The 21,173-nt window shown below is 56.1% G+C and overlaps 7 protein-coding genes across 7 annotated transcripts; 5 read left to right on the top strand and 2 right to left on the bottom strand.

Annotated features, from left to right (window-relative positions):
* Nucleotides 1-599: 599 nt before the first annotated feature.
* Nucleotides 600-3,548, bottom strand: L226DRAFT_576833 (uncharacterized protein; the record flags this gene model as incomplete). The annotated part of the gene is made up of 19 exons (XM_067685450.1): nucleotides 600-738; nucleotides 795-961; nucleotides 1,025-1,089; nucleotides 1,142-1,255; nucleotides 1,326-1,373; nucleotides 1,435-1,605; nucleotides 1,671-1,790; nucleotides 1,855-1,890; nucleotides 2,267-2,413; nucleotides 2,468-2,512; nucleotides 2,568-2,633; nucleotides 2,688-2,762; nucleotides 2,815-2,859; nucleotides 2,916-2,957; nucleotides 3,012-3,059; nucleotides 3,122-3,166; nucleotides 3,266-3,310; nucleotides 3,363-3,407; nucleotides 3,470-3,548. The coding sequence occupies 19 exons, from the start codon at nucleotides 3,546-3,548 to the stop codon at nucleotides 600-602; spliced, it is 1,542 nt and encodes a 513-aa protein (XP_067528488.1).
* Nucleotides 3,549-5,858: 2,310 nt separating this feature from the next.
* L226DRAFT_474222 (uncharacterized protein) lies at nucleotides 5,859-7,836 on the bottom strand (the record flags this gene model as incomplete). Its single annotated transcript, XM_067676566.1, has 6 exons — nucleotides 5,859-6,308; nucleotides 6,391-6,528; nucleotides 6,772-7,055; nucleotides 7,116-7,417; nucleotides 7,473-7,638; nucleotides 7,689-7,836. The coding sequence occupies 6 exons, from the start codon at nucleotides 7,834-7,836 to the stop codon at nucleotides 5,859-5,861; spliced, it is 1,488 nt and encodes a 495-aa protein (XP_067528489.1).
* Nucleotides 7,837-9,402: 1,566 nt separating this feature from the next.
* L226DRAFT_474223 (cytochrome P450) lies at nucleotides 9,403-10,735 on the top strand (the record flags this gene model as incomplete). Its single annotated transcript, XM_067676567.1, has 6 exons — nucleotides 9,403-9,675; nucleotides 9,726-9,837; nucleotides 9,897-9,910; nucleotides 9,976-10,397; nucleotides 10,454-10,594; nucleotides 10,651-10,735. Coding segments are annotated over 6 exons (1,047 nt in total), but the record flags the coding sequence as incomplete, so codon positions are not given.
* A 174-nt stretch (nucleotides 10,736-10,909) lies between these two features.
* Nucleotides 10,910-13,128, top strand: L226DRAFT_496253 (DUF647-domain-containing protein). The gene is made up of 9 exons (XM_067677550.1): nucleotides 10,910-11,127; nucleotides 11,183-11,264; nucleotides 11,323-11,332; nucleotides 11,383-11,459; nucleotides 11,511-11,594; nucleotides 11,659-12,017; nucleotides 12,068-12,245; nucleotides 12,294-12,957; nucleotides 13,017-13,128. The coding sequence occupies exons 1-8, from the start codon at nucleotides 11,011-11,013 to the stop codon at nucleotides 12,890-12,892; spliced, it is 1,506 nt and encodes a 501-aa protein (XP_067528491.1). The 5' UTR covers nucleotides 10,910-11,010; the 3' UTR covers nucleotides 12,893-12,957; nucleotides 13,017-13,128.
* Nucleotides 13,129-13,483: 355 nt separating this feature from the next.
* Nucleotides 13,484-14,846, top strand: L226DRAFT_617820 (NAD(P)-binding protein; the record flags this gene model as incomplete). The annotated part of the gene is made up of 4 exons (XM_067687095.1): nucleotides 13,484-13,684; nucleotides 13,749-14,275; nucleotides 14,344-14,462; nucleotides 14,521-14,846. The coding sequence occupies 4 exons, from the start codon at nucleotides 13,484-13,486 to the stop codon at nucleotides 14,706-14,708; spliced, it is 1,035 nt and encodes a 344-aa protein (XP_067528492.1). The 3' UTR covers nucleotides 14,709-14,846.
* Nucleotides 14,847-18,076: 3,230 nt separating this feature from the next.
* L226DRAFT_548721 (NAD(P)-binding protein) lies at nucleotides 18,077-19,282 on the top strand (the record flags this gene model as incomplete). The annotated part of the gene is made up of 4 exons (XM_067682624.1): nucleotides 18,077-18,277; nucleotides 18,333-18,850; nucleotides 18,911-19,029; nucleotides 19,095-19,282. The coding sequence occupies 4 exons, from the start codon at nucleotides 18,077-18,079 to the stop codon at nucleotides 19,280-19,282; spliced, it is 1,026 nt and encodes a 341-aa protein (XP_067528493.1).
* Nucleotides 19,283-19,605: 323 nt separating this feature from the next.
* On the top strand, nucleotides 19,606-20,665 carry L226DRAFT_496261 (thioredoxin-domain-containing protein). The gene is made up of 3 exons (XM_067677551.1): nucleotides 19,606-19,793; nucleotides 19,858-20,497; nucleotides 20,561-20,665. Exons 1-3 carry the CDS (start codon nucleotides 19,674-19,676, stop codon nucleotides 20,608-20,610), a joined length of 810 nt encoding a protein of 269 aa, XP_067528494.1. The 5' UTR covers nucleotides 19,606-19,673; the 3' UTR covers nucleotides 20,611-20,665.
* The last annotated feature ends 508 nt before the right edge of the window (nucleotides 20,666-21,173 follow it).

Below are 21,173 nucleotides of genomic sequence, written 5' to 3' on the forward strand. Positions count from 1 at the left end.
GGCCATTCCATTCGATCACGCGAAATCCCTTCGCGCGTAGCTCATCTAGGCTGAATCGCCGCGGCGACTGCTTGCCGATGTAGCGGCCGGTGAAGCCTGTGTTTGCGACCGTGAAGATGGCCGGCAGCAAACCTCCCTTGCCAATGCCCTTGTCAAAAGCTTTCTTGGCGGCCGGTCTGCGGATGCCTTGAGCCTCGCAGGTGATGTCTAATCTGACTGACTTGACTAGCCGCAGGACCATGAGTGCGCAGAGCTTCAGCCGACGGCGTGCACTGCCGGGTGTCAGCCCTAATTCCATCTCTCTGGCGAGCCGCACCGCGGCGGCCGCCTCTCGCTTGGTTCGCCGTGCCTGTTTGTAGCGGGCCTTGGACAGAGCCTGCTTTGTCTCGCTCTGACTCCTCTTCTTCGTCTGTGACGAGGTTCGTTTGGACGACGAGCGGGGTGGCGCGGGAGCTGTAGGGGTATGGTTGACGCCTGAGCGACCACCAGCTCGCGAAACGTCTGGGGATTGGGACGACATTGCTGACCGAGCAGGCGGAGAGAACACCGGCGCATATACAGCGCGCTGGTCAACGTCTGATTGCCCGCCATGGTCGACCTCAGGAGATGTAGTGCACGAAGCCCCAGAGGTGGCAGAAGGTGCCGGTGTTTGTCGACCAGAGCGGCGGCGGAAATAAGCGGCGCGAGGCAGGGTAGAAGGGCGATCTCGAGGCGTGTGATGCGAGCTTCGCAGTATGCCTGACGGTTCTGGTGAAACGTCGATGGGGGTGGGTGGGCCTGCCATAGTTTCATACAGAGCGCTCTCGTTCGCAGAATCTTCGTTGGAAGGCGGTTGGTCTGTGACGTTCGAGGCTGGCATTTCTCCTGGCTCATCCTCGCTCGTCGGTGTGCCGCGCCACTCGGCGAGCATGGCCAGTTTAAGAATATCGGCCGGCACTGACAGGACCTCCACATCCCAGGTCTGGCACAATGGTATGCATTAGCAACGCTGGCAGTATGTCTATATGACATCGGATGTACCCACCCGTACGGTCCCATCGACGTTCTGGATGTAGTCGTCCATGTCGCTCGCTGCAGGTGCTGTTTGTGCTGTAGCGCGAGGTCAAAACATGATGGGAGGGCCATCTGAGTGCATACTCACTCGCATCTTCAAGTTTTTCTTTACCCCGGTGCGGCGCCGGTTGTGACGCGGCATGCAGCGAAGTTTCTTGGCTTGCCTGGGCCTTTTCCTCCTTCGTCGACTCGCTGGAGAAGCCTGTTTGCCGGCATCGCCATGCATTCGTATAAGATTCTTGTTTGACCAAGTTACAGACAGATTTACTAACGGCGGCGCGGGGTGCTGTCTATTACGACGCCGAAAAGCTCCCTGCCAGCTGCAAGCAAAACCAATCAGTGGACTCCAGAGGCACAACACACACGACTGAGAAAGCATACCTCCTCCAGTCGTGTACAGGACCGAAGGCCATTGCTGGGCATCCGGTTTGGGTCCTGAACCTGCAGCCTGAACCGCCTGCACCTCAGCGATAGCGCCAGACTGAGGCGGAGAACTCGCAGGTGCTGAAGAACTGGGGGGCGGCCGGCGACGGAGCTGGGGGATTGGGGGATCTGCGGACAAAGCATGTGCTGGTCAAGATATGCGAGGGCATCAACTCCGGGCGGGTAGGTCTCACCGGACAGCTCCCGCTTCTTGATCTGCCGCCCGACGTTCTGCTCGCTGTAGGGTGGGGGGGTTGGTCCCCGCTCGGGCCAGGGCCCTGGGTCCTTGAGGGAGTCAGGTTTCGCGCAGAGTCCTGGGGTCCCGGCATTGTGAGAAGTCAGTATCCTGCCGTGCAGCATAGAGCGAACTGTACCTACCGCTTGGCCGATGCACGACGGCGGGTACCGGGATGCCTGTGAACCGATGATATGAATCAGTCATACAATGGTCGCACAGCTGAGGTCGCACGTAGGTGACCGCAGCATCGAAACGACGCGGGGTCAATTGGTTTCCAGTGTGGGTAGACCGGATATATGACCCCATCGGCTATGCAGAGGTAGGATGTCCTTGAGCGCGATGAGCAAACGCCGCGGGTGCAGATCGTTTCCAAGGTGCGGAGACAGAAGGTGCGACCCGCGGCGGCCACCGAAACAAGGGATTTGAACAAGAGGGTGCGGTGTGGGGTATCACGGTCCCAGGAAACTTTGCAACCGGTCGCACAACGTTCGAGAAAGCACCCCATGGGTGCGGAACAGAGACAGATCTGAGAGGCACCGAAATGTAACTCACCAGCTGCGTGCTCACTGCTCCGGGACTCCCCAACCGTAATGGCATCCCTGCGCCTTGGCAAAGCAGTACTCCCGCTTGCGACGGTGGCGGGGCTCTGGTAAGGTAGGGACGGAGCTTTTGCGGTCGCCTGCAAACGAGGAGAGGGCGCTGTTTGATAGAGATATTGGAGCTAACATTGTGAATGATGATATTATAACTTACGCGGTGCGGTGGCATAGTCCAGGGATTGTTCGCGACGGGGCGCCTCTACACGGAAATTTATGAGCAGCGCGTCTCTGCGAGTATCGCCTGGGACACTGACGTTGATTTTCGCTTGACGTAGGCGCACCAGGGGTTTGCGGCGTCGAACGCGCGCTTCGAACAGGCTCTGTGGGCGAAACATGAGGCTATCACGCGTGAGGTAAGATTAAACCCTTCAAACCTGCATCACGAAAAGAACCGGGGCGACCATCGGCTGGGCAGACGTCTGAGAGCTGCCCTGTGGTAACGAGGATATCTAGGTGTGAGATAAGTCAGTAACGGCGAGGATATGACCCGGTGAAGCCGACCTTTCCAGGAACCGTCTGCATCCAATGCCTGTATGCGTTGTGTGCCTGCGTACAGCGCGGTATGAGTTTACAAGAGGCGTCAGTCGGGGTGCACGACTAACCGGTACCATCGGCATGGCACTGCTCCGCACGCATCTTGTGAGCTACAATGTGATGTTAACACACTGCCCCGCGGTAATGGTAGTGGGCATAATTACCTGAGGCCCCCGGAACGGGCTGCTGCACATCGACTGTCTGTTTTGACTCTGCAAGCGCACGCCGACGCTTAACGTTCCCCAGTCGACCAAGCCTGGGGATAAATGCTTACCTCCACTGACCGGGGCGATGTTCTCGACCGTGATGGTCTGGCGACCTGGTACGACAGATACATTAGTAGCTCGAGACATCAGGTGCGGGTGGAAGGGTGTGCGGGTGGGTGTGCGGGTGGACGGAGTGTACTAGTAGCACTTACCACCGCAGGTCATATTGACTTGTTCTACTTCAACGCGCTGCGAAACTGTATATATGCACTGTTAGATAGAGCAAATCTATGGCATACGACTGCTTACCGAGGTCCCCGGTCCTCCATTGCGCGAGCTTCACGGACTGCGAAACTGAAGACCGCCAGACGTCATGTCCACCACCGTAACACGGGCCTGACAATGGGCGGGCGCACCTTGGCCGTCGCGCGCGACCTGCGACGCCCGAGTCGTCTGCTTTGCTTCGGTCTTGATATTGGACGCTGTAGGGTCCATGCGTGACAAGAGGGGATGGGCCGGGACGCGATGGTTAGCCAACGTGAATGGCCTCGTGGAGAAACAAGCTCACTCGAGGGAAGTGCCATGGCGAAGTGACAGAATCGCGTTCAGAAGGCGGGGATGAGAGGGAGGTGGTGGCAGCGGGAACGGGTGGAGGAAGTTGCGTCGGGGACAGACACGCGGCCGACGGATCCGCGGCCGCCATGCGAATTTGAAAGCAGGCAAGCGAGGTGAAACATGCACCCACCTGGAACAAAGCATCCGGCGACTTACCGTACCGGAAGACCGCTATGCGAGATCGGGGTCCATGCATGTCCCGACCCCGCATGCGTACTTACTTATGTTACCAGACGTACCTCGCGTTCCCGCTTGCGGTAGGGCTCTCACGTTCGGTGTAAGACACACTCGGCGGGCAGGCGGGCTGTGATACAGATTGAAGATCGGGCGCGCAGCGTGACATCAAATATACGAATATGCGGGATGAGCTCCAACCGCGGGCTGCGATGATATCGACGCGCGAGCACCCAAGAGGGAGGGGGCCACAGAAATAGCCCACGCCGACGCCCCGCAAGGCGGTAAACAAGGCGTGTTTGGACTGCGTACGGAGCGATGTCAGTGAGATGCCAAACTACATTAGTCTGAACAACCTACGGAATTCCAGGCCTGGTAGCAGGCGGGCAGGGTGTGACGGACCCAAATCATTCCAAAGCTTGAAGGTGAAGCAGTTGAAGTTAGACTGAGAAGCTCGAGCCGCGGAGCCGCTGACCTTGTTCAAGCGCTCTGCACTCCCCGTCTGCCATTGTCGGAGACACCTACGCTCTCTGATCGCCATCGCACATCCATCTTGAGCTGGTCCTCGAATGCACCCGGCGAATCCGCCCCGAGCACATACCATGCGCGCGGCACGGAAAGCAGCGGAAAGCTCAGGGAAGGGCCTCACACCTGTGTGCGACCACGCCGCGCTCCTTGAACACGTTCAACCGTACTCACCACGGTTCCCACCTATACCGGCCATTCAAAGCACAAGCGACGAGACTGGGAGGGCCCGAGAAGAGGAGAGCGTGTACGAAATACGGTGAGTTTGCAACTATCTCTCACCCGCCCACCGAGATAACGCACTCCGTCCGGGAGGCGGCCTCTGCATTGGTGCGCACGAAGCCTGCGCGCGTTGATGGATGCTCATACAGGACAGAGCAACTACGTTGGTACGTCGACTACACATCATCCTGCTATCTTACTCGCGCACCCACACATCCTCCTCGCCGCACCCGCACCCTGCTCGCACCCTGCCGCCGCACCCGCATCGTCCTCGCCGCACGCGCTCCCGCCTGCGCACCACCAGGGGAGCCTCAGCGTGGATCACGCTGCGGCAGTGGCTTTGTCGAATCGGCTTTCGGCTGGCTGAGTTGCGTTCAAGCCGCACTCGCCAACTTAGGGCTGGCGCTGCTAGCAGTAGCCCGAAGCCGCCCTCCAGAGGCTGGTCGTCGCGAGGATCGTGTGCACTCGGGCTGTCCAGAGTCACACCAACGCCCGCGGGACGGCAGGCTGTGCGAACTCCCAATGCTGTTGCACCGCGACTGGATAGCAGAGGGGAGTGCGGCCATCTGCCTTGTACGCACCGCCCACACTCCTCCCTCCTCCCGTCTCGAGAACTTCGCCATGGCATCCCTTCCGCGGCAACCCAGCAGAAACCTTCCCGCTTAGGCCTCGTCCCTCAAGACGACGTCTTCCAGTGCGCTGCACCCGCGTCAGCAACCAAGACGTCCTCCTCTTGTACGTCAGACCTCCTCCGTGCCCATTCCCCACCATCCCCAACGTTAAGCTCAAGGGCCGTATACGACTGCACAAGCTCAACGTCTACCTCCATCAGCCTCAGCTACCCGACCAGTGTCGACAACCACTGCTAACGACTCCAGGGATGCCAGCTCTGAGTGCTCTAGCTGCGTCATTAAGATGCAGCACAACCATCAGCGGCAGCGCGATCTTCGACTCAGTTATGACCCTTGCACAGTCTTGTGTATGGAACAGCGCATACGCACCGACGCCTCTGGTACAACGCTCCACGATACGCGATCTTTGGTACCCACGTCGTCAAGACAGCCTCTCGTGGGCGGCATACGGCGCCATTCGACCCCCGCTACTGCCTCTCTGGCCTGCATCAGCACGTTCCCTTGCCTTGTTCCTTGGCCTGTTCGGTTTGCACGTCTACGCCTGAAAACATGTAATCAGCATATTCATTATGCACGTGACACTCCGTCTTGTTGCTCGCCCCAAATCATATCGCATTACTGCTGTGTCGCTCTGTAACTACAGACAAAGTTTTAACTCATCGAGAGGTATGAGGCGAGGGCGCTTGCCCCGCTTGTGGAGGATCTTTTCACGATACTCGTTGTACACTGCAATCATCTCGTCCAAGAAAAAATTGTAATGCACCTCTGACATCTCCCGCACGACAGCCAGAAATTTACCGAACCATGCGTTGACCTGCTCGCATACTGAGGAATTGAAAACCCACTCGCCCTTGGCATCATCGTACAGCTCGGGAAACAGGGCGGGATTGCAGTTCTCCTGGCAGAACTCATCTCGGTCAGAATGCTTGGTGTTTGCATGGAAGACGTCGACGGTGAGGGCGGTGTGATACAGGTCTTGCAGGCCAGACGCTCGAATATGCTTGAGAAGGTTGCAGTTGTTGTCGTAGATAAGAAAGGAGGGCCGTGAACGTGGAAGATGGGATGGAAAGGTGTCGAGCACGAAACGCTGTGGTGATGGGCCCATGAGCGAGAAGAAGACGGTTAGCAAATGTGCTGTACAGAATCCACGAACAAAGGATGTGCCATACCAGAGTTTCCGCCGGACCCTCGGATTCAAAAAACGTGGCCCGGGATATAATGATACGACATGGCCGAACCATGAGCTGTTCATTGTGCGTCCACCTGCGGGTGAGAGCAGAACGAACCTTCGGCCGTCGCGAGCCTTGCTCGCCGCTGGCTTTAGGATCCTTACGCCGACGCGCTTGCTTGGTAGCCTCAGAGTGGTGTAGGCGAGGCATGTCGCCAACCACATCAGCCACATCAGCCCTATCCAAGATATCGGCGCAGGAGGGGAAGGTTTCTGTGGTGTTGCTATCGGCGGGACCGTCATCAGAGCGGTCGAGGGCCGCCACAACATCTGCATCGTCCAGAATATCGTCCACACTGGAAACCCGCACCTGCGCCGCCACGGCGCGGCGGTCAGAGGCTTTCTCTGCGCGTAATCTGAGACGATATATGGCCGTGCCCCTTTCACGCTTCTCGATCTCGTACGCGCGATGAACCTCGCTGTTGCATGTGCGGAACCCGGTGGCGGACACTTCAGTGCAGCCTTCAATGGCGCATTGATCATGAAGGCTGGTGTGCTCCTGGCAAAAACGATCCTGAGGACTACGGAGTGTATTCCTGCAGTGACGCTCATTACAGCGAGGATGGCCGATAGTTACGCCGTCCATGACGCAGGCAGACAGCCGTGCTGAGGAGCAAGGACATCAGGAACACCGTTCTGACAAACAAAAAAGACTCGGATACGCACTATAGGACCCATCGCACCCATCTGGAGCGAGAGAAACGCGCTCACAGTCATCGCACGCGTGCGCCCAAAGGCGCTGACCAATCCCTCGCATGCGCTGATTGCGCTCTCTAAGAGCAGCCTCAAATCGGGCATTTTGCCGGCCATGGTGGGGAAGCTCAAGCTGAGAGGACAGTTCCTGCTGGTCGGAGAGAAGGGCGTGGAGATAGAAGGCACTCCAAACCATTGCGCCGGTAAGGGGAGGGCTTGAGACTTGGGAGCTGAGACCAAGGTTATATACACGAGCTACGGTGTCTCCCGACGCACTGCAGGAGCACATGAGCCAGACCAATATGATAGTAGTACAGGCGCTATACGCACTGGGCGAAAGCCATCTGGGCTCTAAACAGCACGACGAGATCCCTCTCAATGTACGTGTGCTCTGAGACCTCGAGGGCGTCTGGGATGCCTTGGTAGTACACGCGCGTTGCATCGGGCGATGAGGCATTGCGCACGATGTAGTTGGGGCGGTATGTTGTGTGGCATTCTGTGCCGCGATGATGTAGCTTTGCCCAACTCCACAGTGATAGAACTCACCTTTGCAGTACAGCGTGACGACGCGAATCGGCAGTACACCCCTTCGACGAGTAAATAGCTGTGCAGCATATTCGTGTCGTTTTCCAGCAATGGACCGTCCCTGCCGTGAGCACCCATGAGTCTCGCATTTTGTGACGTGGCTGAGCATGATTTCCGCTCCTGTGGCAGTAGAATGAGGCACTGAGTGAATGACACTGGGGAGCCCACGCACCGATATTGTGCGAGGGGCCGGAGGAAGCAAGAAACGCATCGGTCTGCCCGGGCTGCAGAACGAGCTCGCCAGGACGTGCTCGCAGTACAATGTCGAACAAGACGGACCACAGGGAAGCAACGTCTGCGACCGAGAGTCCTGTATAGATACTCAGCACAGACTGTATATTGCCAGGGAGGATGGGCGGGTCAGAAGGTAGAGCGTTAGTAGGACGTGTGAGAGTGAGCAGGGGAGCAAAGCGGGTGGCTAAGTCAAAGAAGGCGAGTAACTGTGCTTGTTGAAGATTGGTATACAGTGCGGGGAGGCGGGAGACCCTGGAGGCGATATCGGACAGAAGGACCATAACTCCTGGGAGATGGTGGATGCAGAGACCATGCCGCGCGCTTTGGGGGCGATCAAAGTAAGTCAAATGAGATCCGCATACCATGCGGAACGTGGAAAATGAGTTATGCGGAAATGAGAACGCTTACAAAGTGCATGGACCCAACAAGCACTTACGTGATATTTGCAGGCTAAGTGTTTGTGGGGAGAGCAGAACAACTTATGCGGCATTGGCGGCACAGCAGACCAATGAACCACAGAAGCGGTACCGCGGTGATACTCTACACAGAACTGCTTAAGTGCTTGCGAATGCTTGGAACGACTTAAGTGGTTCGGCGGACATCCTAAGTGGTTCGGTGGTCAGCTTAAGGACTTAAGCGGTTTGGCGGACAGCTTAAGGACTGAAGTGGTTGGGGGACTGGACGACTCTGTTCCACAGAGTAGTGTGCAATTACATGGTGTGCGCTGAGAGTGTGCACACACGATGTGGCACGCGGAAGCACTTCAACGAAAATACATGACACCTGAGGAGAGCAGAACCCCTTCAGCGTGATTGAATTCTTGTGAAAAGCGGAACGGCTTAAGCGGTTGTGGACTCACCTGGACGAAAGCGCAACCACTTAGGTGGAGTGGTAAAGAGAGACATAACCACTTAAGATGATGCGTCGGATGGGTGAAGCGCTACAGCGGATGAGTGAAGCGCTACAGCGGATGAGTGAAGCGCTACAGCGGATGAGTGAAGCGCTACAGATAAAAGAACAACAGGTTCAGCTGAAAGGGTACTTGGAACGTAGCTTCAGGGACATACACATACTGGCAAGCGTGCGGTGGATGGTGGAACCGCTTAAGTCATAGCGAAACCACTTCAGACGGCGCGGACTTAGCAAACCAAAGGTATCTGTTGCCCTGCGCTAACATGACCGAGTACAAGACGTGCTAGTTACTGGGAATTACTGGAGCTAGTAACAAGTTTGTTACTGGTCTTGTCTTATCACCTTATCTCCCATCATCCGCCATATTCCGCCATATTCCGCCGGATTCCGGCGGATTCCGGCGGATTCCGGCGGAAAGTGCACCATAGTTCTACTGTTCTCGAACGATCCGGAGAACTTCTACAGGCATCCGCGAGAGTAAGCATCTTACCGCCAACTCTCCACATCAAGCAATCTCACTTGCGGCAGATCCACGGGAGCGCTCATACTACGTCTCGCGTACGGCTACGAAGTCACCCAGGACCAGGCCCAGGATCCCCTGGTCAGGGTCGTCGAGATTGCGATGCAAGGGTTCGCCAAGGCGTCCGAGCCGGGCGCGTTCCTGGTCGACAACTTCCCCGTGCTGCGCTGCACGCCCGAATGGTTGCTGCCGGGCGGTGGGTTCAAGGCGATCGCGCGACGCATGCGACGGGAGCTGGACGAGATGTACGACTTGCCGTACGCGTTCGTGAAGAAAGAGATGGTGCACATGTGTGTTTGTATTTGCTACGGGTCGTATTGACGTGGTTTCAGGAAGCCGGACGTGCCCGGCCTTCGTTCATCTCGAGCTATTTGGAGGAGAAGCGCATACCTACGCCGGCAGACGAAGAGCTTATCAAGGCCGCAGCCGCGTCCCTATACTCTGGTCAGTACATTCAACGCCTCACGGCTTTGTGCAATCTAACAGTACCGGCCGTAACCAAGGCGGAGCCGACACGGTACGTACATACTTAACGCGCGCGTCCTCGCCACAGCAACCCGTGTTCATGATTGACTTGCACAGACGCCCTCCTCCATGACAGCGTTCATCCTGGCCATGACGCTCTGGCCACAAATCCAGACGCGCGCGCAGGCCGAGCTCGATGTCGTCCTCGGCCCTTCAAGCTCCTGGACGCGCCTCCCGACGTTCGCCGACCGCGCGCGGCTGCCGTACATCAACGCGATCGTGCTCGAGGTGCTCCGGTGGAATCCTGCGGTTCCGCTCGGGCTCGCTCACCGCGTAACGCAGGACGACGTCTACCACGGGTGTTTTATCCCGAAGGGGACGGTCGTGTGGGCGAACATTTGGTCGATGCTTCAGGACCCAGGAGTGTTCCCCGACCCTGAGGTGTTCCGCCCTGAGAGGTATTTGGATGCGGATGGCAACTTGCGCGAGCTGGAACGATATGAGGACCCGTCGATCATCGGGTTTGGCTTCGGGCGCAGGTGAGAGAGTCGTAGGCGTGCATACCCACGTAGTGCTGACATGGAGCCGCATCTAGGATCTGTCCCGGTATGTTCTTCGCGATGAACTCGATCTTCATCGGAATCGCGACCATGCTGTGCGTGTTCAACATCACGAAGGCCAAGGACGAGAATGGTGAGGAGATCGTCCCGGAGGTGGACTTCCAGGGCTTCATTAGGTACGTTTTTCTCGCTGTACGCGTTCGTGCCTTGCTGCACTGCGTTTGGCCCTTAGCCACCCAGCTCCGTTCAAATGCGAGATTGCGCCGCGGTCAGAGGAGACTGCTACCCTCATCAGGCGGGCGGCGGGACAGGTCTGATCACAAGACGTTAAGAGCTTTATGACACACTATCGTAGATGACACCACATGCTACTCGTTCTCTCTATCATCGTCTGTCAATACTACGTCGTGCTTTTCCATCTCAGCCAGCCAGCGTCTGTGCGATACTTGGAAGTTTGACAGGAAGCGCCCGAACCTGCTTTCAAACATCCACCTCGTTCGAGTCACCACAGCGGCAAATACAGCCACGAACTAACCGCCGACCAATCTGTATCAAGAAATCCTTCACTAGTGAATTTGTATCGACCATATTCATGCCAAAGCTGAGCCCGAGAGGCTTCGTTATCAGCGAGAAGGATGGATCAGGACACGTCATCGCGCAGTATACTGCTGATCAGCTCCAGTTTCATGAGGATATCAAGCATGGAAAGGTACGAAGCTACTGATTATGGTCTGAAACCACCACGCTAACGACACGTCGTACAGACACCGGCGTCCGGCTGGCGCTGGCGCCAGGTCTTGAGCGATGTCTTCCTTCCTGAAGGATACCCCGTTACAGTCTCTGATGGTGAGTGCTCGCTTTGTCTATTAGAGGACTGATATTGATACCAAAAAACATTGCGCAGATTACCTCCAGTATGATACTGTTCTTCTGCCCCGTGGTTGTCTGTAGAGCTCCATGACAGGTACCAGATATGGAACGCGCTGCAGGCGTTTTGCAGCTCACTTGCGTCACTCTTCGCATCCAGAGCTGTTCTACAAGGTATGCATCCAGTTGTGACTCTGTGGTGTATGACTGAGAAGTGTATGCCAGCTCATGGCGTCGGAAATGCATCCGCATCTGCGACGAACGCTATTCTTCTCACGGTCCTTCAGGACGTCTTCAGCAGACTAACAAGTGAGCATGAGCCGGGCTACATCATCTGTTGGAACCCAGCTGCTCACACCGCTCTTTCGACCAGCTATTGTGTCTGGGTACTATCTTGGAACGTCACTCTATCCAGAGGCGAAGACCTACCGGCTCCTGGCAGACATCTTCAACGACGTGGCTATCATTCTCGACACGCTGTCCCCGTATCTCGCAACGATCGCCCTCTCTCCGCATCACCCATACATCGTCCCGACATCGGACTCGCCACTCCGCATCGTCGCACTATGCTTGAGTGGCGCTTCACGAGCGATCTGCGGTGCCGTCGCAGGAGGTTCGAAAGCTGCTCTCACGGTGCACTTCGCGACCGCGGGTGAAAAGCCTGGTGATGTGGGGGACCTCAGCGCGAAGGACGGGAGCAAAGAGACTGTCCTCGCACTGCTTGGTATGCTCGTGAGTCCATCTTCACTACAGTCTTCAATGTCGCTGATAGGTGCCGGCAGTGCGGGACCGTTGTCGTACAGTACGTGCACGGGCACGCAGAGACATACGCCGTGCTCTTCACGCTCATCTTCTTTCACCTGGCGACGAACGTGATGGCCGTTCGGGTCATTTCCATGCGCTCTTTTAACAGGCAACGAGCGAGCATCGCGTGGAAGGCATACAGCGCTTCCTTGGATGGTGAGTTCGCTCTCCGTCTCCTGTACTCTGTCTGATCTCTTGTCTAAGGGCGTAAGGACGAGTCGAAGGTGGCTGTTCTACCACACCAAGCCGTTTCGAAGCAGGAAAAGATCTTCACAGACTCGTCCTGGATCGTCTACGACAAGGCCCACTCCGCTCGCTGCTTCCTCGGCGTATCATTCGCCACGCTCAGGGGCCCATGTACGCATCTCGAAGGCACAATCTCGCTATTCTCGACCTCATCTCACCTACGGCACCACTCCTTGAGCGACGAGCAGATCCTCACGCTCCTCGAGACCTTCGCAGACGAGAAGTACGTCCTCTGGTATGCGTCCGCGTCCTCCGCATCCGTGCGCCTCGTCGTGGGGCTCAAGGAAGGGCACGGCCCGCGTGACCATTTGAAGGCATGGGTGCACGCGCATGAGGTCGTGCGGACGTGTGGGAGCAGGACCCCGAACGAGTTCGAGAGGCAGCTTGCGGCTGTTCGGGGCGCGTTAGAGCATGCGTCGAAACTCTTCCCGGGCTTCGTCGAAGCTGCGCAGGTTGCGGGATGGAAGGTAGACGAGGGGGCGCTTGTTGGTGGGTCCCCTGTGACGATGTCGGTGGTACTGGGAGAGGGTCCGCTCGAGGATCGGAAGAACGTCTGAGTGGGACGGTGCTTACGTGACTCAGAAGCTGAATTCTAGATGACTGAACGCAATTAGCTGTGTGTGTGCGTGTTACTTCCTTTTGATCTGCGTTTGTTTCATGTTGATTCGAAGTTTGTCACAGAATGGACGGGATACTTGACATGCCGTTTACCGAGCTCTCGCATGTGCGGAATAGACGCTCGAAATTCGTCAACGGGGCTGGCTCGTGTGCGATGTGTCCATGAATGGAGGCCTTCATCGACTGCAACGGTATTCATAGCAGTGCCTTTCTTCTCATCTGTCATGGATGTCCCACTGTGGAAGGTATGGTTTAGCCTTGTGTCGGGATGTCAAGTCCTGCGACTTCTTCGTTTTGGTATGCATAACATAACATGTTTCATCCACTCATTCCCGGTCGATCAGGCGGGCCACTGCTCTGCTCCACCCGTCTCACTTCACATTTCAGACAGAATATGCAGCCCTTGCGAGAAGCGGGATAGATTCCCCGATTCCCCATTCAACAGCGGTTGCTCAACTACAAAAAGGATCGACGCGCAGTCCTCTAGCCGACTTAATACTCATTCAACCTCGAACTTTTCTTCTGCCACCATGCCCGCCGTTCCAATTGGAAAGATTCTCGTCACCGGTGCAAACGGCTATGTCTCTGTCTGGATCGTGAAGACATTCCTCGAGCATGGATTCGCTGTCCGCGGCGCTGTTCGTTCCGAACGCAAAGCCACCTACCTCGGATCCCTCTTCCAGTCATACGGCGACAAGTTTGATGTTGTCGTCGTCGAAGATATCACCAAGGTAAAGCGTTACTTCACGTCTATCTTCTCTATCGCTCTTCTGACGAGCGTTCTTGCACTGACAGGACGGCGCTTTCGACGAAGCAGTCAAGGACGTCGATGGCATCGTCCACACCGCATCGCCTGTAGGCATCATCCAGGGTGACGCCGCCGAACTAATCCTCCCAGCTGTCCAGGGAACAGTCAGTATCCTCACCTCCGCCCTAAAGCGTGGCACCTCCGTTCAGCGCATCGTCTGGGTCGGCTCCGCCGGGTCCGTGTTCGAGGAGCAACCCGACTCGAACTTGAAGGCCTTCACTGAGGCCGACTGGAACGAGCCCGCCATTCGCGAGGTCGAGACCAAGGGTGCTACGGCATCTGGCTTCGCAAAGTACAGCGCGAGCAAGACCCTCGCGGAGCGCGCAGCGTGGAACTTCTGGAACAAGTACAGGGCGGAGGTTGCGTGGGACCTGGTGGTCCTCAACCCGACGTATGTTTTTGGCCCTATCTTGCATGATGTGGATAGACCGGAGAACCTGAACGCGTCGATGCGCATCTTCTATGATGCCGCTGTGGCTGATGCGCGGGACAAGGAGACCCTGGCCACTTGGGGGTGCGTTTGGCGCTGTCCGTGATACAGATGTCGCACCGGGGGCTAATCGTATGACATTGCATCTACAGATCATCTTGGGTGGATGTGCGCGACGTCGGTCTCGCTCATGTCCTCGCAATGCAGACACCGGGAGCAGGTGGCGAGCGCATCATCATCAGCAACGACGTGTACAAGTTGCAAGACTTCGGTACGTGTCTTACCTCAGCACAGTCATATAATGCATCCGGTTCACCTACTTATCGCAGTGGACATCGCGCACCGCCTCTATCCCCAACTTCCGGCAGGCAGCATCGATTATGACCCCACCGTTGCGACTCACTACCAGGTGTTCGATACGAGCAAGCAACGGAAGCTGTTTAAGATCAATTTTTGCCCGATGGAAACAATGGTGAAGGATACGTTGGAGGACTTCAAGGCGAGGGGCTGGATCTGACCTCTCCGACGGGCCGTGCCGGGCCCGAGGCTGGAGGCCACGTGCGCTCACGTTGAACCCTAACCCAAGCAGCGCCACTCCGGTTGCCAGTGTTCCGCTGCGACTTTGTACTAGTACTTACATCTTCTTGACTGCGACAAAGACAAAGACTCATGGCCATGCATCCCATGGCAACTCGCACAGCTCCTTGAGCTGTTGAAGAACGACAGGAAGATATGGCCTGTAGTACTACGACTCAGAAATCACGAACATTCTCAGCCCAGAGCTTGCAAGCATGCTCCAGTTCGCTCCGCAAATACTCGCCATACACTGCTCTCTTCCTGATAACCTTCGGCATTGAAGCAAGCAGGTGAACTGTACTAGTATTTTAAAGTTCTCTCTGATGATAGTGCAGCTGATTGCAGTACTACCAAGCGTTGAAGACGAAGCTGGAACTCCGAATTCGACTTCGTGCATGTACTGGCAGCATGACCCATCTTCCGAATCTCCACAGATGCCAGAATACATATCAAATTATGCTATCGCTTACACCACATGCGTGATCTGCGCTCGTCGTAACTTGAAGTTTGTGATCGGCGTCGTCGAGGTATGCTCCGGTGACTCTGCGAGTGGTCGGTGTTCAGCACGCTAATGCAGACCTCAGTAGGCTATACCTACCGCATGAGCCATTAAGAACGGTGTCTATGCGTAGCTCAGTATACTCCCTACAGCTCCCGGACGCTGGTGAGTTCAAGTTCAATTGCCACGTGTACCAGCCTGCAAGGTGGCTTGTAATTTTCCTCGATCGCATGCTGGGGCTAGACCGTCTAGTTACCTCTAATAGATGCCTACTATTCAAGAGGAGCATATTTTTGCTCTGAAGGAGCTCATCTTGACACCGCTCACAGCCCGAGGGCCATCGCGCAGTGGTCCTCCCGAGCGGGCGCTACCGTGATCGAGTTTGGATTATGGCTCTGCCCTCGTGCACCATGACACGGTGTACGTGCCTCCTACACCACACAGCACGCTGTATGTGAGTCAACGCCCTTACCACTTTCGTTTGGCGTGTTCACGTCAGGCTCTAGGGCTTGCGATCCTGTTCAAGCCACGGTAGTAAGCACACCGGGCTACGCCAGGAAGTGTCAACTGCGGACCGGAGTATGAAGATACGAGGCCCTCTGGAGACTGACTGAGACTCGCTTCTCGATGAATCAGTATGGGATCCCGTTCGCGGGATGACTCCGACATCGGAGGCATACAATATGCCGGTCGGCATACTGAGCCGCGCTCTGGGCGCTTCTCCTCCGATGGCAGGAGAGTATTTCGTTGTGCGACGCAGCACATACAGCCTGTGCTATCGCGACTTCGAGTTCTCATCCACCGCACATCAATATGCATACTCCGGTCGGCGAGCATCATCGCAGTCAAAGACCAAGTTGCATCTGGTTTCTGGTCTTTTCTGCGACCGATATGAGGCGTCAAATACGGACGTGGTTGTAGCCTCTTTACGACGGTCAAATTTTTCAGAGGGCAGAGAGTCTATTACGACAACGGGTCTACCATATCTCATTCCATGCACCTGCGGTACCGTGACGCTGAAAATTCTCTGCGTAGGTTCTTTGCATTGACTGGATGCCACATTGTCCGGTCGGGCCATGGCAGGGTCAAGACATGGCGTTACGGAGAGGACTCCCCTTCTTCTCCGCCGCTCACCCTGTCTTGATACTAATTATACATGGCACTGACTGGCGTAGTCTCTGAATACGTCCTCGGCTTCTTCAGCCTACCGCGCAGGTGCTGCCACGGAGACTGACGAAGCACATAGCATCAAGGTCGCTATCCCGGTGGAGGTGACGCAGCCGGATAACATACTCGACATTGCTGGTCCTGACGACCGCTATCCGCGAGTTCTTTGCCTCCAACCTCCAGTTGTTTGCTCCGATCCACGGATAGCGCTCGACGTCTACGAGTCCGACCGGGCAATACATGACAACTCATCTTGAAGATGTTCTACCTCTCGGCGAGCCTACAGACTCTGGTGGACCTGGCGAACTGAGCGACGGCCGGACGGGAAGTGGAGAGCCTATAAAGGAGGCGACGTCTCGGCGATCCTCATCGGACATCGGCAGCCTCAAACTTCCTACTGGTGGACCACTACCTCCTCTCGCTTGGCGGACCTGCATTCCCTAGGAGAGTCGACGAATCGGATGAAAAGCAGGTGGATTAGTAGAGGTGCAGGAGTTGGAGTCTCAGTCGTCGTCGTCGGAGGGTGCATGCTGGTGAGCCATCTCAGCTTCTGTTCGTCGCCGTGAAACAATTCTTCCAGGGGCCGAAGAGGCCTCGACGAGTTTGTGAAGATGACTGAGCGGTGCATGGAGTTCAGGAAGCCAGGGATAGTGCAGGTAGTGCTGCAGAGGAGCCGGGGGGTCAAGTGGGGTGTCTTCGGGTGGTTTGGGAGACCCTGTAACGTTGCTCAGCGTCTCTGCCAACAAACCAACACAACCCCGATTGCTCGCTTAACACGGTGCGTATCGCTTCTGATCGCTATGTATCGTCCAACTGACTCCTCCTGCCTCGCCCGTTGTACCCCGGCACAGATTGGACCGATAGCCTCCGCTCTGTATGCCTTTCAGCCATGTTGTCCCGGAGTAGCGCATACGTAACCGCCCCCTCGCCATTGCACATTCCGGACGATCCTGCCATCGCAGGCGACATTTTGCCAATCCCGTGGCAATTTCCTTGTCACGATCAACGCATGCGCATATTGTGGGGTCATCGAAGCCCAGGTGCGCAGCTGCATTCCTCTTCTTCCGTCCTGTCTCAGTGCTTGGAAGGAAAGATAGGACATCGTGCGGTGTCTGTGAGAGGTTTAGTATCCGTCTATGCTTACGGTGCCGGTGTCGTTTGGGAAACACGGAGGCTGACATTCACAGCGGTAGTGAATGGGAAGCCAACAACGCCGTCTTGGATGCCTGGCACATACACTGACCACGGACGGACTCGAGCATGGCTCTCAAGTGGTTGCGACAGCGGTAAAGTGTTACGCCAGGGACTATGACTCAAACAAAATTGCTAACTTGATTAATACGGAACCTCCGTTAGGATGATGTGTTGTGCGGGAACAGGGGATCCAGCACCGGTACGTCTCGCATCGTGTAATGAGCGCTCATTTTGACGGACTGCTAGATTCCGGTCTCACTCGGGTTTCTTGGGGCGTCAGCGATCCCATCATACAGGTAGAACTTTCTGCCCACAGGCTCAAAGTCCACCAGGCCCACCGTACGAAGAGCTGAGCACTGGAAGTATAAAGGGGGCTGGATATTCGCTCTAAGGATCGCAACCCTTCCAGTGCACCACAGTCCAGCAAGCAGACTCCACATCACATCAGCATGCCCGCTATCTCTACAGGAAAGGTCCTCGTCACCGGCGCGAACGGCTACGTCGCCGTCTGGGTCGTGAAGACCTTGCTTGAGCAGGGTTTCGCGGTTCGTGGCACCGTTCGATCCGAGAGCAAGACCACGCACCTGCGCTCGCTCTTCAAGTCCTACGGTGACAAGCTAGAGTTCGCCATCGTGGAGGATATTGTCAAGGCAAGCAGACTGACGCATATGTTCTTATTTCCATCACTGACCTGCAAACCCACAGGAGGGCGCGTTCGACGAAGCCGTGAAAGGCGTCGACGCCATCGCTCATACTGCGTCTCCGTTCCACACTCACGCCAAGGATCCCTCCGAGATCATCGTCCCCGCCGTACAGGGCACGGTCGGGATCCTCACGTCAGCGCTGAAGCACGGTACGAGCGTGAAGCGCATCGTCGTGACCTCCTCCTGCGGCTCCATCCTCGAAGAGGGGCCCGATCCCAAGACCTTCTCCGAGGCCGACTGGAACGAGCGCGCGATCCGCGAGGTCGAGGCCAAGGGCGCCGCCTCTACCGCCGCCGACAAGTACTGCGCGAGCAAGACGCTCGCCGAGCGCGCCGCGTGGAAGTACTGGAACGACCATAAGGGGGAGGTCTCCTGGGACCTTGTCGTCATCAACCCGTCGTACGTCTACGGGCCTATCTTGCACGACGTCGACAAGCCGGAACATTTGAACGAGTCCATGCGCATGTTCTACGATGCCACCGTCGCCGGGACGACCAGCAAGGAGGTGCTGAATTGGGGGTGAGTACTTTGTTAGTGGAAACCAAAGCTCAGGCTTATCGCATATGTCCGCGCTTACAGGTCATCGTGGATCGACGCGCGCGACCTCGGGCTTGCTCATGTTCTTGCAGTCAAAACCCCGGAGGCTAGCGGCGAGCGCATCATCGTCAGCCAGAGCGTATTCAAGTTGCAGGATTTCGGTGGGTACCAACCGTACAATGTCCGAATGTGGCTCTATTGACTGATGGTCTTCCCACCGCGATAGTGAACATCGCGCACCGTCTCTACCCGCAGCTTCCGGCAGGCGACACCAGCTTCAACCCCGCCACGGCGGTCTACTTCCAGGCGTACGATACTAGCAAGATTCAGAGGCTGTTCGGCATCAAGTTCCATACCATGGAAGAGATGGTCAAGGATTCCTTGGAGGACTTCAAGGCTAGGGGTTGGATTTGAGTCTTCACGAATGGAATCGTGAATGTAACATCTGATCGTATACATAGAATGTTGAGTCCCCAATCTGAAGTGTACCATAGTATGTGTTCGCAGCATCAACACGATGTGCAGAAGAGATGCATTTGGCCAAAATGATTTAGGAGGGCTGTACTGTCTGAAGGACATTGTAATTTCGTCCATCCGCGAGCTGCTCAGTACCGAAGAGAGTGGTTTGAGTATAGGCACGTGCGCGATGTATCCCGTGTGACTGATCGTCACGCTAAGAACGTCCTGGAACAAGTACAGCTTTGAGCTTAGCTGAGCGACCTCTACTTTGTCTCGTGCCACGACTCACAGTATATAAGGAGACAAGACACTCAGCTTGTCATACAAACACACTTCCCAGCTGAACATGCCGGAACCTATTGTCATCGAATCCGTGAGCCACTGGAATGCCACACTACGCGCCGCGAAGGAGAAGAACCAGCCTATATTTGTGGACTTCTTCGCAACATGGTGCGGTCCATGCAAGGTGAGTCGCGTTCAACTCGATCGCGATATGCTGCGAGCACCGGCACTAACATGAACCATTACAGACAATCGCTCCTATCTACGAGCAGCTCGCGTCGCAGTATCCAAACGCTGTCTTCTTGAAAGTTGACGTCGACAGACACCAGGCCATCGCGCAGAAATACCAAATCAGAGCAATGCCCACTTTTTACACGATCCGTGAGAGCGGTCCCGTCGATTCGTTGCAGGGCGCCGACCCGCGCGGGCTTGCGGCCATGGTTGCCAAGCACGCTTCTGCTCCTACTCTGCCGGCCGAGGCGGAGAAGGCAAAGTCCGAGGGAAACGCAGCGTTTGCAAAGGGAGACTATCATCGTGCGGTAGAGCATTACTCGCGCGCGATCGAAGTTGCGCCGAAGTCAGCGGTCCTGTACGGGAACCGCGCGTTGGCCTACATCAAGCTGATCAGGTCGCCGGACGTCCCGAAGGAGGACCGCCAGAAGCTGCGGCCAAAAGCGATACAGGACGCGCATACCGCGACGGCATTGGATGAGCGGTGGGCAAAGGGATGGGTGCGCATGGGCGAGGCGGCGATCTTGGCGGGTGATGAGGAAGGGAATGAGAGTGTCGCGGAACACTTGCGAGCGGAGGAAAGGAAGAAAGCGTTGGAGGGTGCAGAGAAAGCGTTCGAGAATGCAGTTCGGTTCGGAGAGGGAAAGGTCAAGGCTGGTAGGTTTATCTATGGTTCTCTCATCACGCCGCGAAGGAGTGCTGACTGACTCGATATTGCAGAGGCACAGAAGATGCTGGACGAGGTTCGCGCTGAACTGAGGAGCTTATGATGCATGGACTGTTGTTGTCCACTGACATTGGATTTGCCATTGATTTACTTCATACAACATCGTACATCGTGCTGTTCCCAGAAAGTATGAGGCAGGTACGAGGTAAGCCCAGATACATGCATCAGTTACTTTATCACTATCATTTATTCGTTAGTTATCCGTTTCTTCAAAGTTCAGGGCAGGCTCATCGGACCGGCTACATACAAGCGCCGCATTTCAACCAGCGACGATCGACCTCGAGCTCACGGTGCAGGATTACTATCTATCCACCATATGCTGCCTTGCGATCTCTGGAGAAGAAACGAAACGATCGGACCTAATCTGACTGCAGTCTCACCACTGGTCTGAAGCAAAGCAAAACCCGCCCCAGCGCGACATCAACAACGTTTCCACAGTCCGGCATTCATTGTCTTCTCTTTTCCCTGCGTCAAAGTCCATATACATACTCCGTTCCTTCTTTCAGGAGCTGTGGTTACAGACTCAGTGGCAGTAACTCATCTTGGTTCAACCATACGGTGGAGACACTTCAGGTGACTTCTCACTTTCTCATGCATGCGTCCTAT

Source organism: Lentinus tigrinus (assembly GCF_003813185.1).
Source record: "Lentinus tigrinus ALCF2SS1-7 unplaced genomic scaffold L226scaffold_83, whole genome shotgun sequence".
NCBI classification, from domain to species: domain Eukaryota; kingdom Fungi; phylum Basidiomycota; class Agaricomycetes; order Polyporales; family Polyporaceae; genus Lentinus; species Lentinus tigrinus.